The sequence below is a fragment of the Triticum aestivum genome, chromosome 4A (assembly GCF_018294505.1).
Source record: "Triticum aestivum cultivar Chinese Spring chromosome 4A, IWGSC CS RefSeq v2.1, whole genome shotgun sequence".
NCBI classification, from domain to species: Eukaryota; Viridiplantae; Streptophyta; class Magnoliopsida; order Poales; family Poaceae; genus Triticum; species Triticum aestivum.
The window spans coordinates 670,216,539-670,232,669 of NC_057803.1; the positions used below are offsets into that span (position 1 = coordinate 670,216,539).

Sequence of the window (16,131 nt, forward strand, 5' to 3'; positions counted from 1 at the left end):
GTTGCTAGTCTCTCCATAGATAGATCTTGGTGACAAGTAGGAAAATTTTGAATTTCTGCTACGCTCCCCAACAGCTTACAGCTTTTGGATAATTCTGCTGGATCCTAAAGATGTTCACAGGGAGGGCACTAGCTGATGGTATGTTCAGAGAAGGATTGAGTCTGCACTTGTTTGCAGAGATGACATGTCCTGACAAGATATACACAGGAAACCATATGATAGTGTTGATGATGCAAGATTGAACAATATATTGGCTTGTTTAGCTTCTGTTATCAGAATCTGCATCTTGTGTGGTACTGTTTCATCACGCATCTAACACAGCTCTGAATCTGTCAAGCAAAAAGTAACATCATCAGACAACCAAGGGACATGAGCAATTTCACACAACATGCAGGATATTTGCGATTTTAGTTGCTCGACATGACAACAATGGAGGACCTCATCGTGGCACAATCCGGCCAAGAGTTCGCGCCGCCGCAGCCGACGACCAATAGCTCGCGCCGCCGTCGCCGGAGACCAAAGATCTCGCGCCGCAGCCGCCGGAGACCAAGAGCTCGCGAGCGCCGCCCGCGTACGACTTAGCGCACTGACCCTCGCCATGTCACGCCGCCGCTGATCTTGGGGAACATCCTCTCCGCCGCCAGCAGTCGGCCGTCGCCGTCGCGTCGCCCGGGAGAGAAAGGGGATGAGCGGACGGTTTGGCTGTTGTGCGCGAGTAATTTTTCTGCTGTTTTCTGCTCAAGAGGGGTGGGCTGTGGGGATGAAGTGGACGTTTCCACATCAGCGCGTATCGCTTGGTCCGTAGCAGCGGCCCGTAAGTGTAGCATTATCGTTTCCTATCCATCTCATCTCACTCACACCGTCACACAAACACAGTTACACTGCTGCAGATACTTCACTGCTACTGCCAGTTCACTTCCCTCGGATCTCCGCCGAGATGTCGACGGTGACCCGTGCCTACCTCGATCAGAAGCTCGCCGCCGCCAGGCGCTGCTCCAGAGGTAACAAAAAGGAACGATATGATGTTGCGCTGGTTTACCATGCCGGCAATGCCCTTGCCCTTCTGTTCTAGTAGTACATTGCATTGCAGCTTTGTGTGGTACTGGTACTGTCTGCTGAAACATGTCTGTGGAACTGCAGAGGCCACCGTGGCGGGAGCCAAGGCCGCGGCCGTCGCCACCGTCGCTGCCGCAGTACCTACAGTAAGTAGCCATTCAGTTCTTTGACGAAATCCTTGCACGGTTCATAGCATGTCTCATGGATGCGTTACCTGTAACTTCAGCTGGCGAGCGTGAGGATGCTGCCGTGGGCGAGGGCGCACCTGAACCCCACAGGCCAGGCGCTCATCATCTCCACCGTCGCTGGGATGGCCTACTTCATCGTCGCCGACAAGACCATCCTCTCCATGGCCAGGAAGCACTCCTTCGACGACGCGCCAGACCACCTCAAGAACACCTCCTTCCACTAATTAGCCCCCAATAGATCCATTAGTGGCGTGCAATAAGATACTCCCTCTGTCCGGAAATACTTGTCGAAAAAATGAATGTATCTAGTCGTATTTTAGTTTTAGATACATTCATTTTTACCCGTTTTCGTGACAAGTATTTTCGGACGGAGGGAGTACTACTATTACTAGTAGTATAATGTTCAACAATTATGTGACATCACGCGAGGCTTGCAGACAGCGAGTGCTGTACTGAGCTGCTCTGCGTGCAGAAGCACTAATCTCATGTATCCGTGTATCCAACCAGTAATCTTGAATTAATAATAACTTGCATTTGTACAACTCGGGTTGGCCATACCATCACACGACTTACATTTTCTTGTTTGTGACTGTCATTTGACATGCGGCGGTCGCTCTGTGGCAGAGCATGCACAAGACCGAAATAACACTACTACTACATTCTTTGATCCTCTATTCCTCCCCTGTTCCGCGATGCACGACAGGATCATGTCACCTCACTTGTTTAAAATCTTTTGATGGGTTTTAAAAGATGGGGTGACAAATGAAGGAAGGTTTATTAATAAAGGAACAAAAGGAAATACTTATTATAGGATAACTAGTCGTACATTTATCCTCATTGAAAAAATAGTCGTACGTTTTGAAACGCCACTCATGTACTAGCGGAGTCCCGCCTTTGACTTAGAGAGGTATTTCTTGCTAGAGATAAGGGCCTGTATCAGTTTGCACGATGGTTCAGATGTAATTTCTCTCATAAATCGGATACAAATGAGGGCCCTTCGCGGGCATCCAAACAACACCTACGATCGTTTCTGATCATGTTGCCACACCCAAACTCCGTCCTATCTCGCCAAACTGGGGCCCTTCGCGGGTATCCAGACAACACCCACGACCGCTTCTGATCATGTTGGCACACCCAAACTCCGTCCTACCTCGCCTGCACACTTTCTCGCTCGGCTCTATCTGTCCACATTCATGTCGCTGTAGAACGGCCGCTTCACATTGAAGCCGACCCAGAGCGAACACGACCTCTCACTGCCTCCGCAACTGAAATGGCGCGCCGGCCGAGGGCGTCGCACGCTGCCCGTCCGGCTGAATACGCCTCCTCACTGCATTCAAACGGCTGCAAACTGCTCGCCTTCCTCCATTAAACTCGTGCATGTGCTAAGATATCTACTCTTACTGGATCAAGAAGGAGAGGACGCCGCCAAGCCGTACGTGTGCTAAACTCAGAGGTGCCGCACGTGCGGTACTTGGATTGAATTGGATCGTGATGCGAGTACGACTACGCCAAGCACGATCTCTAGATCGTTAACGCTTTCGGTCTACAAGGGTATATAGACACCACCCCCCTCTTGTTGATATACATCTCCTAGATTAGACCTTGGGTGTTCCACTAGTGCAGAACCGGACAATAGCACCGGTTCGTAAGGCCCTTTAGTGCCGGTTCCATAACCGGCACTAAAGTGTTGGCACTAAAGCCCCCCCCCCCTTTAGTACCGGTTCAGCACAAACCAGTGCTAAAGGAAAACCACGTGGCATGAGCCAGCTCCAGGGGCCTGGAGCCCTTTAGTACCGGTTGGTAAGACCAACCGGTACTATAAGGTTTGGGGTTTTTTTAGTTTTATGATTTCTTTTTCATTTAATTTTGTGTTTCCATTTTAATTCTTTTTCTTTTGCTGGTATTTTACGATATATAGAATTTCTAGTAGAACCAATCATGCATATATATATCATCAATGTCTCACAAACTATCATATTAATTAATTCACACATACACACATGTATAGCTATATACAATTTCTCCTACATATGCATGTTGCCTTCGGAGCCAGTGGCATTAGCCTAATTGGTGCCTTCGGAGCACGATGACAATTGGAAGTGGTTTTCATGGGGGCGGTAGCAGGTAATAGTATTCTCCCTTTGGATTTATGACCTGGTCGAGCAAAAATCCCGCTATTTCCTCTTGAAGTGCTTCTACGCGCTCCATTTCTAAGAGCTTCTCCCGCACCTTTCTGAACTGTTAAGAAGGAGATCAATATGCATGTGTATTAGTTGTGTGACTAGATATCGATAATGGTGTAAAAATTGTGAATAGTGTTTTGACAAGCGTACCCATTCCTGTCTTTGAGATCTGCTCCTTTCGGACGCCATCATGCGAATGTTCTCGCAAACGCAGAATGCACACAGATCAGTCCCCTGCGTCTACTTCAGGGCCTTTACGAGAATGGAATTTGATCAGATAATAATTAATCAAGCATGATAATTAAAGAGATGGCAGCTAACTAGCTAGCTAGTACTACTTAATTACTTACCTTGGGTCTTCCCCATTTAAGCTTTTCTTTCCATTCGCCTTCCGTGACGCTGATGAACCTTGAATCTACACTTACGGGCCGCTGCTACGGACCAAGCGATACGCGCTGATGTGGAAACGTCCACGTCATCCCCACAGCCCACCCCTCTCGAGCAGAAAACAGCAGAAAAATTACTCGTGCACAACAGCCAGACCGTCCGCCTTCTTCTACCTCGAAAGAAAAGAACAGTCTGCCGCCTCCTCGTTTTCTAGACGGGCCGCTTGGATTCCCTCGCTCCACATTGAACAGATGGCCGCTGGGATTCTAGGTCAGGCGGCGTCGTTGTCGCAGCAGGTCGCAGCCTAAACTGTTGTCGTGGCAGCCGGTCACCGTCGAAGCTTGAGGACTGGAGGAGGTGAGGTTCTTGCCCCAACATTGTTCAATCTTTGCATCTTCCATCTAACTTTTCTCGATCAGATTACGATTGATTTTTTTCGTTTCAACAGCTGCTGTCGTCGCAGCTGCTCACTGTCAAAGCTTCGACAACGTGGACGACGCTGGGGGTGGAGCTCTTGTGTGCCTGGGCGAGCTCGGGGACTAGAGGAGGTGAGGGTTTTGCCCCAATATTTCGTTATGTTCAATATTTGCACCTTTTATCTAGCTTTTCTTGACCGTACGGTCGATGTTACTGTATGTTGATCGATTCTTATATTCCTTTCTTCTCTCTGAATCTACATGCCTCTGAATCTACAAGCTTCTGAATCTACAAGCTTCTGAATCTACATGCCTCTGAATCTGCATGCCTCTGAATCTACAATATGTTACCATCCCCTATCAATTTAGTTATATTGCCTTTGAACAATAATAATGTTTAAAGTTTTCTTGATTTATAGAAATGGATGATGGAACTGGTGGTGTTCAAGAATCAAGTGACATGTCGATTTCAAGCGATGATGACACCAATAAGCAACGGAATGAAAGCAATGTGGAACTTGAACATGACCTTGGTGAAGCTCAACCAGATGCCTTACTTGGAGACCCTAAATTGGGGATGACCTTTGATACTGAGAATGAGGTGTGAGAGTACTACAACAACTACGCTAAAGCAAAGGGCTTTGGTGTGACAAGAAGAAGCTCAAACAATGATGATAATGGACAGCTGAAGTATCTTACACTTTCGTGCTCTCGGTATGGTAAGACTCAGTCCAGATCAAGAAATATGTTGAAACCAAATCCAACAACCGGGTTAGGATGTAAAGCTAAAATCAATATTACCCGTGGTCCTGATGGGAAGTTTCATCTTTCAACTGTCATTTTAGATCATAATCGTACATTAAGTCCACACAAGTCTCGGTTATTCAGATGCAACCAAAAGTTAGACTTCCATGTGAAGCGAAGGCTTGAGCTGAATGACCGGGCTGGAATTCGAGTAAACAAGAATTTCAATTCTTTTGTTGTGGAAGCAAATGGTCATGAGAACCTAACTTTTGGTGAGAAGAATGCTCGCAATTTTCTAGAGAAAACAAGAAGGTTGAAACTTGGCAGAGGTGATGCTGAAGCGGTTCGTGATTTTTTTGTCAAGATGCAATCTGACAACCCAAATTTTGTCAGTGTCATGGACCTTGATGATGAATCTCGACTAAGGAATGTCTTTTGGGCTGATGCAAGAAGTAGAGCAGTGTATGACTCTTTTCATGATGTCGTTAGTTTTGACACAACATATTTGACGAACAAATATGATATGCCTTTTGCTTGTTTTGTTGGAGTGAATCATCATGGACAATCAGTTTTGCTTGGATGTGCTCTATTATCAAATGAAGATACAGAAACATTTGTTTGGTTATTTCAAGCATGGCTCACATGTATGTCAAATCTCCATCCAAAAGCTATTGTAACCGATCAAGCAAAAGCAATTCAGAATGGTGTGGAAAGAGTTTTTCCAGAATCTCGATATAGATGGTGTTTGTGGCATATAATGAAGAAGATACCCGAGAAGTTTGGTGGATATGATGAGTATGATCACATTAAGGCTGCTATTGGCAAGGCAGTTTATGATTCATTAACAATTACAGAGTTTGAAGTTGCTTGGATGCATATGCTTGAGAAGTATGATCTTGGTGATAACGAATGGCTTAAAGGGCTTTACCGCCATAGGCACCGATGGGTTCCAGCATTTGTGAAAGATGCCTTTTGGGCAGGTATGTCTACTACACAACGTAGTGAGAGTATGAATGCCTTCTTCGATGGGTATGTTAATGCAAAAACTACATTGAAGCATTTTGTTAGCCAATATGAGAATGCTCTTCGTGATAAAGTTGAGAAGGAGAATATTGCTGATTTCAACTCTTTCAATTCAACCATACCTTGCATCACACACTTTGATATCGAGAAGCAATTTCAATCAATCTATACAAATTCGAAGTTCAAAGAATTTCAAGAAGAGCTAACACACAAGATGTATTGTGATCGGAAGTTAATAGAAAAAAAAGGGGCAATGGAAACATATGAAATAACTGAGGATGTGCTGATTGACAAAGAAAAAGGGTGGAGAAAAGATATTGTGTACCATGTACAATTCAGTGAGGAAGAGTTTGAAGTTAAGTGTTCATGTCGCCACTTTGAGTTCAGGGGGATTCTCTGTAGGCATGTGTTATGTGTGCTCACTCACAAGAAAATCAAGGAGGTTCCTCTACAATACATTCTTGATCGGTGGAGAAAAAATGTGAAAAGAAAACATAACTTCATCAGATGCACATATGGCGGCATGGAAAATACTCTTGTTGCAAATCGTTTTGATAGATTGTGCAACAGTTTCTACCCAGTTGCAGAGATAGGCGCCATGTCAGATGATTCATGCAATTCATTGATTGAAGATCTTTGCACCTTGAAAATTAAGTACTCTAGCAACTCAAGTTCTGAAAATAATAAGGATCAGGTTAGTGCACCAAAAGATCAATTGCAGGAAGAGGCGCCTTCTGATGGGAAGACAACAAGTAAAACTATACTAAGTCCAATAGCTGTTAGATGTGCTGGACGTCCTCCTTCATTGAGAAAAGAATCCAAGGTTGATAAGCTTATTCGTCAAGCAAATGAAAAGAAGAAGAAAGCTGAACTAAGGGAGAAGAAAAAGGCTGCACAAGAAGAGAAGAAGGCTGCACAAAAGGAAGCTGAACAAAAGGTATTCTCCCTATATTATGTTTTTATTCTGTGAAAATAATAACCCAAACTCGTGCGTGTTTTCTTACTAAGTATTTATTTCAGGCTCGCTCCATGAATTTGGAAAAGAAAATGTCCAATAAAAAAAGGAAATCATCACAGGATGATATTCTAGAACAAGATATTGTGGAACAAGATGGCCAAACTTGTAGTAGCATGGCTGAGGTATGCTTATTTCTCACATTTTTATTTCTAGTAAACTCTTAAACATCCATGTAATTTTATCACTTTCTTTGGAGCAGAAATCATTTGACTTGGGCATTATCAATGGCGACATAAATCCACCCCAAGGATCAACTACAGTATCACTTGGAGGTTCATCGACAATGGTTATGCCCCAAATTCTCGGAGAATATACAAGTATGTTGTTTCAAGTTCAGCAAGGATCGACTGTAGTGTCTAATTCTGCAGCATTACACTTCGATGAAAATTAAGGGCTCGATGATATGATGGACCAGAGTTTGGACATGATTTACGTAGTTTGAAGATGTTGGATGCAATATTTTGTATGAACTTGTCAACTTTAATGTAATACTTGATACCTGATAGGCACCAGGGCACTAGAAAAGTAGACGGATTTATATTTTGTCATCTTGTTTCGGCCCAAGGGACTTGAATTTGTCTCTGTTATATGGTTCAAGTATTAGTTGATTCCACTTTCAGTTCCAGTTCAAATGATTAGGTGATTCTTTCATGTCGATCCTAGCAGAAATATCAGCAGCAAATACTCTTTCAATCTCAATAACACAATGACAGAATGTAAGAGGCAAGAATATGATGAAACCCACTTTTGTATTGATCTCAGCCAAGTACATGAGTGCACGAACGTGCTAGTCAGTCGTGGCTAACTAAATCCCTGAATAGGGAGATATGTTTACAATGTACAACATCACGGAACAACAACAATATATAGGGATGTTTCCAACAGACATATTTCTTACTGAACTGCCTTGATTTTGTGCCCTTTCTGCATCAGCTGATGGTGATGCTTACAGCTTTTGGATAATTCTACTGGATCCTGAAGATGTTCACAGGGAGGGCACTAGCTGATGGTATGTTCAGAGAAGGATTGAGTCTGCACTTGTTTGCAGAGATGACATGTCCTGACAAGATATACACAGGCAACCATATGATAGTGTTGATGATGCAAGATTGAACAATATATTGGCTTGTTTAGCTTCTGTTATCAGAATCTGCATCTTGTGTGGTACTGTTTCATCACGGATCTAACACAGCTCTGAATCTGTCAAGCAAAAAGTAACATCATCAGACAACCAAGGGACATGGGCAATTTCACACAACATGCAGGATATTTGCGATTTTAGTTGCTCGACATGACAACAATGGAGGACCTCATCGTGGCACAATCCGGCCAAGAGTTCACGCCGCCGCAGCCGACGACCAATAGCTCGCGCCGCCGTCGCCGGAGACCAAAGATCTCGCGCCGCAGCCGCCGGAGACCAAGAGCTCGCGAGCGCCGCCCGCGTACGACTTAGCACGCTGACCCTCGCCAATGTCACGCCGCCGCTGATCTTGGGGAACATCCTCTCCGCCGCCAGCAGTCGGCCGTCGCCGTCGCGTCGCCCGGGAGAGAAAGGGGATGAGCGGACGGTCTGGCTGTTGTGCGCGAGTAATTTTTCTGCTGTTTTCTGCTCAAGAGGGGTGGGCTGTGGGGATGAAGTGGACGTTTCCACATCAGCGCGTATCGCTTGGTCCGTAGCAGCGGCCCGTAAGTGTAGCATTATCGTTTCCTATCCATCTCATCTCACTCACACCGTCACACAGACACAGTTACACTGCTGCAGATACTTCACTGCTACTGCCAGTTCACTTCCCTCGGATCTCCGCCGAGATGTCGACGGTGACCCGTGCCTACCTCGATCAGAAGCTCGCCGCCGCCAGGCGCTGCTCCAGAGGTAACAAAAAGGAACGATATGATGTCGCGCTAGTTTACCATGCCGGCAATGCCCTTGCCCTTCTGTTCTAGTAGTACATTGCATTGCAGCTTTGTGTGGTACTGGTACTGTCTGCTGAAACATGTCTGTGGAACTGCAGAGGCCGCCGTGGCGGGAGCCAAGGCCGCGGCCGTCGCCACCGTCGCTGCCGCAGTACCTACAGTAAGTAGCCATTCAGTTCTTTGACGAAATCCTTGCACGGTTCATAGCATGTCTCATGGATGCGTTACCTGTAACTTCAGCTGGCGAGCGTGAGGATGCTGCCGTGGGCGAGGGCGCACCTGAGCCCCATAGGCCAGGCGCTCATCATCTCCACCGTCGCTGGGATGGCCTACTTCATCGTCGCCGACAAGACCATCCTCTCCATGGCCAGGAAGCACTCCTTCGACGACGCGCCAGACCACCTCAAGAACACCTCCTTCCACTAATTAGCCCACAATAGATCCATTAGTGGCGCGCAATAAGATACTCCCTCTGTCCGGAAATACTTGTCAAAAAAATGAATGTATCTAGTCGTATTTTAGTTTTAGATACATTCATTTTTACCCGTTTTCGTGACAAGTATATTCGGACGGAGGGAGTACTACTATTACTAGTAGTATAATGTTCAACAATTATGTGACATCACGCGAGGCTTGCAGACAGCGAGTGCTGTACTGCGCTGCTCTGCGTGTAGAAGCACTAATCTCATGTATCCGTGTATCCAGCCAGTAATCTTGAATTAATAATAACCTGCATTTGTACAACTCGGGTTGGCCATACCATCACACGACTTACATTTTCTTGTTTGTGACTGTCATTTGACATGCGGCGGTCGCTCTGTGGCAGAGCATGCACAAGACCGAAATAACACTACTACTACATTCTTTGATCCTCTATTCCTCCCCTGTTCCGCGATGCACGCCAGGATCATGTCACCTCACTTGTTTAAAATCTTTTGATGGGTTTTAAAAGATGGGGTGACAAATGAAGGAAGGTTTATTAATAAAGGAACAAAAGGAAATAATTATTATAGGATAACTAGTCGTACATTTATCCTCATTGAAAAAATAGTCGTACGTTTTGAAACGCCACTCATGTACTAGCGGAGTCCCGCCTTTGACTTAGAGAGGTATTTCTTGCTAGAGATAAGGACCTGTATCAGTTTGCACGATGGTTCAGCTGTAATTTCTCTCATAAATCGGATACAAATGAGGGCCCTTTGCGGGCATCCAAACAACACCTACGATCGTTTCTGATCATGTTGGCACACCCAAACTCCGTCCTATCTCGCCAAACGGGGGCCCTTCGCGGGTATCCAGACAACACCCACGACCGCTTCTGATCATGTTGGCACACCCAAACTCCGTCCTACCTCGCCTGCACACTTTCTCGCTCGGCGCTATCTGTCCACATTCATGTCGCTGTAGAACGGCCGCTTCACATTGAAGCCGACCCAGAGCGAACACGACCTCTCACTGCCTCCGCAACTGAAATGGCGCGCCGGCCGAGGGCGTCGCCCGCTGCCCGTCCGGCTGAATACGCCTCCTCACTGCATTCAAACGGCTGCAAACTGCTCGCCTTCCTCCATTAAACTCGTGCATGTGCTAAGATATCTACTCTTGCTGGATCAAGAAGGAGAGGACGCCGCCAAGCCGTACGTGTGCTAAACTCAGAGGTGCCGCACGTGTGGTACGTGTGCTAAAGGAAAACCACGTGGCATGAGCCAGCTCCAGGGGCCTGGAGCCCTTTAGTACCGGTTGGTAAGACCAACCGGTACTATAAGGTTTGGTTTTTTTTTAGTTTTATGATTTCTTTTTCATTTTATTTTGTGTTTCCATTTTAATTCTTTTTCTTTTGCTGGTATTTTACGATATATAGAATTTCTAGTAGAACCAATCATGCATATATATATCATCAATGTCTCACAAACCATCATATTAATTAATTCACACATACACACATGTATAGCTATATACAATTTCTCCTACATATGCATGTTGCCTTCGGAGCCAGTGGCATTAGCCTAATTGGTGCCTTCGGAGCACGATGACAATTGGAAGTGGTTTTCATGGGGGCGGTAGCAGGTAATAGTATTCTCCCTTTGGATTTATGACCTGGTCGAGCAAAAATCCCGCTATTTCCTCTTGAAGTGCTTCTACGCGCTCCATTTCTAAGAGCTTCTCCCGCACCTTTCTGAACTGTTAAGAAGGAGATCAATATGCATGTGTATTAGTTGTGTGACTAGATATCGATAATGGTGTAAAAATTGTGAATAGTGTTTTGACAAGCGTACCCATTCCTGTCTTTGAGATCTGCTCCTTTCGGATGCCATCATGTGAATGTTCTCGCAAACGCAGAATGCACACAGATCAGTCCCCTGCGCCTGCTTCAGGGCCTTTACGAGAATGGAATTTGATCAGATAATAATTAATCAAGCATGATAATTAAAGAGATGGCAGCTAACTAGCTAGCTAGTACTACTTAATTACTTACCTTGGATCTTCCCCATTTAAGCTTTTCTTTCCATTCGCCTTCCGTGACGCTGATGAACCTTGCCCAAGCCATGCCCGCCGACAAAGAAAATAAATAAAGGGGTTATTAAATAGTTCATATCATGAAATGACAAACTAAATAGGCCGAGATATATAGTTAATAATGATTGAAATTACCTGTTGACTATCCCAAACAAGATGTTATAGTCAGTTTTTTCTTTGAGTAGTGAGTCCAGTATTTCAACTGTTCGGCGTCAACTTTAATGATACACAAGACCCAGTGATATCTGCATGCACACACGTTTGCATGTCTTAATTAAGCGGGCATATGTAAGAAAAAATATGTAGCTAGCTAGTAGGCAAAAACAGAAAATTTGTAGTACAAGACAGTGTGACTCACTGGAAGTTGTAAGGAAGTAGTATATCTTCATTGTATTTGAGGCGCTTCAAGAACTCTAGCATGCTGTCCTCTACGGCCTTTTGATGACGTGCATCTATTTTCCATGTGTATTTATTAACGGTGTTTGGGTCAATGAACCCAATGCCATAGCGTCCACCTTTTCTCATTTCATACATCTTTATCCTGCATATAATACCACAGAAAAGAATATAGTGAGGATAATTACAGGTAATGATTGATCAAAAGGATCACTACAGCTAGCTTGAGACTTAAATTACAGAAAGAAATCACTTACAGACAATAGCAACTGACGATAGATTTGTCGAGTGCGTCTTGATTGTATAACTGAAACAGTTCAGAATACTCAACGGACACAGCTTTCTCATGGTAGTAATGCTCCTCCTTGACATTCACCATGAGGGACAATCGATCGGAAATCTTGGTAATGTTCATGTACCATTGATGCAATTCATACATTCTCGTTGGGAGGTTCTTGACCTTGTCTGGCTCGACCAAAGGTTGGCCCCGGACATATTTCCGTTTTATTTCATCCTCTCTAAGCACAGGCATGGGCTCGATCTCGAGGAGTTGTCCAACAGCGATTTTGAGAACTTCAGCCTGCAGTATATGCTCCTCCGTTATTACCACATTGCCCACCTTAGGAACGTAAACTGTTTGCCCACAATAATATTGGGCGCGCGTACTGTCACGTGTTGTTGGCACAACAAGCAAGGGGATCGATTGCGCCGCCTGTTCTCCCAGCTGGGGAATGGTTTTCCCGCATTTTTTGACAACTGCTTCTTGTTTGCTCGATCCCGAGCTCGCCTCCTTACGTAGACGTGCTCGATTTAACTTCCTGATGTGACGCTCATAGTCTGTGTCAACAGGCTTGGGAGCTGGTGGTTAAGCCATACGAATGAAGTGGTCAACCGTTTCCTCAGGCACTTTCTCCCTTGGCGGCGATGGCGGTTTCGGTGCAAAATGGGCTTCCACCTCGGACTTCGATATGGCTGCGATTTCCTCCTCGGACCTGTCATAAGCCCTCTGCGGAAGAGGCGTGAGGCTTGGACCATATTTATATCGCTTGCCTCCGCCTGTACTTCCTGTACTACCTCGACTCGTACCGCTACGCACCATAGCTGCGGGGTGTCTCTTCTGTGATTGTTGAGGCGGCGGAGACGGCTGACGGGGCTGAGTTGGACGAGGAGGAGTGGCCGCCTGAAGCTGTGCCGGACTTGGAGGAGGAGTGGCCTGAGGTTGTGCCGGACTTGGAGGAGGAGTGGACGTCTGACGCTGTAGCGGACTTGGAGGAGGAGGAGTGGCCTGACACTTTGCCGGACTTGGAGGAGGAGTGGCCTGACACTTTGCCGGACTAGGTGGACTTGCAGGAGCGGTAGACTGCTGACTCGGTGGCGGACTTCGATGAGGAGTCGGCTGACGCGGTGTCGGTGGCCTTCGAAAGATGATGCAATCCTTTTTCCATAGGATGATACGATGTTTGGCATCTCCGAGAAAGTGCTCGTCGTCACCTCTAGGATAGTCAAGCTCTAGCTCCGAATATGGGTCCACCACCTCATCAACCAAGACACGAGCATAGCCCGCTGGAATCGGGTTGCAATGGAAGGTTGCCTTGGGGGGATTTGTAAAAGCAATGGCATCCGCCACCTTCATGGATATGTTCTTCATTTTGACGTGTAGCTCGTAGCTAGTGTTCTCCATGATGTCATCCACGGGGTATCTACCCAGCATTGCGTCATCTGGGGCGGAACCCACGCTGCTTCTCGGCATGGATGGGGCAGTGCTATCCAATGCTGGATCATTCGCTAGCTGCTGCAGCTGCTGAGACCCCCTTTGCTGGGTAAGTGAGTCGATCTGCTCCTGCTACCGCTGGAATTTGACTACCAATTCTGCTTGACTTGCTTCTAGGCCTTGAAGGCGTTCATAGTCCCGCTTCCTCTGCTCCTCCTCCATCTTCCTCTTCTTCTCCTCCGCAATCTTCTTTCTCGCACGGGTTCTGTAGTCGGTGTTCCAGTCTGAAAACCCCTCATACCATGGAATAGCGCCCTTGTCTCGTGTTCTTCCCGGGTGTTCAGGATTTCCCAGGGCACGCGTAAGCTCGTCGTTCTCTCTATTGGGCTGGAACACCCCCGATCGTGCCTCTTCTATTGCAACAAGTATCGCATCGTCGGCTCCCTTCAGACTTGCCCTCGTCGAAACATTGCCTGTCTTCGGGTCCAACTCCCCCCCATGCGCATAGAACCAAGTCCTGACCCTGGGGGGCCAGCTCTTAGTAACCGGAGTGGCACCTGCATCCTCCATCTCTTTCTCAGACTTATCCCACTTAGGCATTGCCACCGCATAGCCACCTGGCCCCAGCTTATGGAACTTATCCTTTTTTTCGGCATTCTTCTTGTTTATTCTCGACCGTTCCTTAGCTAATTCCGAATCCTTGAATTTCACGAAATCGTCCCAATGAGCACGTTGGTTCTCTAGTGTTCCCTCGAATACTGGAGTCTTCCTTCCTCCCTTGACGTACTTGTCCCATTCACGATTCTTGTGGTTCTTGAATGCAACCGCCATCTTCCTAAGAGCAGCGTCCTTGACTTTCTGCACATCTGCTTCTGTGAAATGATCTGGTAGGGTGAAATGTTCCATGAGAGTATCCCAAAGCAGATCTTTTTGATTCTTGTCGACAAAAGTAAAATATGGACGTGGAGCAGCATTCTCTTTGCCTTTTTGTCTTTTGTCTTTTGCTGGCTCTCTCCATTCTTGAAGGGAGATCGGGAGTTGGTCCTTCACAAGAACTCCGTACTGACGAATGAACTTGTCCGCAATCTTCTTAGGCGCTAATGGTTCGCCATTAGGTCTGACTGCCTCGATATTATACTTTACGCCCTCCTTCAACTTTTTGTTCGGGCCTTGTTTCGTCCTTTTGCCTGAAGATTTGCTCGACCCGGATGGCTGAAAGAACAAAGATCGATTCGTTAATATATCTTCAAGTCATTTAAAACATGTGATGATCACCAGATACCTGCTTATATAAATATATATACCTCGCCGGTCTTTGTTGTTTCAGGATCAACATGTTCTTCGTCATCGTCATAATCGTAGTTCATGACTTCATCAATTCGGTCGTCGCGATCGAATATCATATCACCCTCTCCGGTGTTGTTTAGAAATTCAGAGCCGTCATAATCTTCTTCATTCTGATCATCATCTGGCCCGCGTATCATATCGAACATGGTTTGTTCTCCCTCTCTGTCGGTATTGTCTGCCATAGCTTTTATTTAACTAATTCAAAAGAAATATAAAACAATTTAGTATTCAAATTACATCGTCTCGAATAATAGATATAATCTCGAATATTTCGTCTAGAATAATAGATATAATATCAAATACATCGTCTCGAATAATATATAATATTAAATAGTACATCACTGGCTAGCTAATTAAAGATCGAATACTACAGAAGAATTTAGGACACTCGTGGTTCCTGCGGCGCGGGCGGTGGACACCCAAAGAGAAGGAACCCTCACAGGATCATAGCTGAAGTGAGATCCCCGAAGATACTGCCAGGTATTGGAGAACCTGCCGCCCTCTAACGCAACCATGTAGCGATGGACATGCTCGTCCTCCTCCCTGACACGGCGACGTACCACCTCCGGCGGGGCCGGGTCCCTCCGCACCGAAACTGGCCCACGCGAACGCCACCAAACGAGATCAGGGTCGACGACGGGACCCGGGGCCGGGTTCCTCATCAAGCGGCGCGCCCCTCCAGGCAGCACCTCCCAGTGCCAGCCCGGCGGAGCCCAGTCCCGGACATGGGTCGGCTGGACGTCGTCGCGGACGGGTCGACGGCGAGGATGCGGGCCGGGCATCGTCGAGAACAAATACTAGCTATATGCCTGCAAAAAGTAATAATTTTTTAATGATTGGATTTTGATAACTAAAATTTCTAACATTTCTACTATTTCAAAAATCTATATACTATTTCATACTAATTAAGCATCTAACACTAAAAATAGAAAACACAACTTCTATACATCCATTATAAAACTGAAAAACAACATTATATAAAAAATTTCCATACTAATTAAACACTAATTATATCCATCTAACATGCATTCATACATATATAATAGTGAAAAAATAATAATCTAAACTAATTAAGCATACAAAATACGTATATACTAATTAAACACTAAATAATCTAAACTAATTAAACATACAAAATACATATGTACGTGTGTGTGTGTGTGTGTGTGTGTTCATGCATGCTTGTGTGTGTGTGTATGGGCTCGGGGAGGGGCGGCGCCCATGGTGGCCGCCG

General features: G+C 45.8%; 1 protein-coding gene across 1 annotated transcript; it reads left to right on the plus strand.

The window, feature by feature from the left end:
• Window positions 1-937: 937 nt before the first annotated feature.
• On the plus strand, window positions 938-1,468 carry LOC123083009 (early nodulin-93-like). Its single transcript, XM_044505174.1, has 3 exons — window positions 938-1,001; window positions 1,141-1,202; window positions 1,283-1,468. Exons 1-3 carry the CDS (start codon window positions 938-940, stop codon window positions 1,466-1,468), a joined length of 312 nt encoding a protein of 103 aa, XP_044361109.1.
• The last annotated feature ends 14,663 nt before the right edge of the window (window positions 1,469-16,131 follow it).

Coding starts and splice junctions, on each gene's coding strand:
- LOC123083009 (XM_044505174.1), top strand. CDS start 938: ATGTCGACGGTGACCCGTGCCTACCTCGATCAGAAGCTCGCCGCCGCC. Junction 1,002..1,140: donor CGCCAGGCGCTGCTCCAGAG/GTAACAAAAAGG, acceptor GTGGAACTGCAG/AGGCCACCGTGGCGGGAGCC. Junction 1,203..1,282: donor TCGCTGCCGCAGTACCTACA/GTAAGTAGCCAT, acceptor CTGTAACTTCAG/CTGGCGAGCGTGAGGATGCT.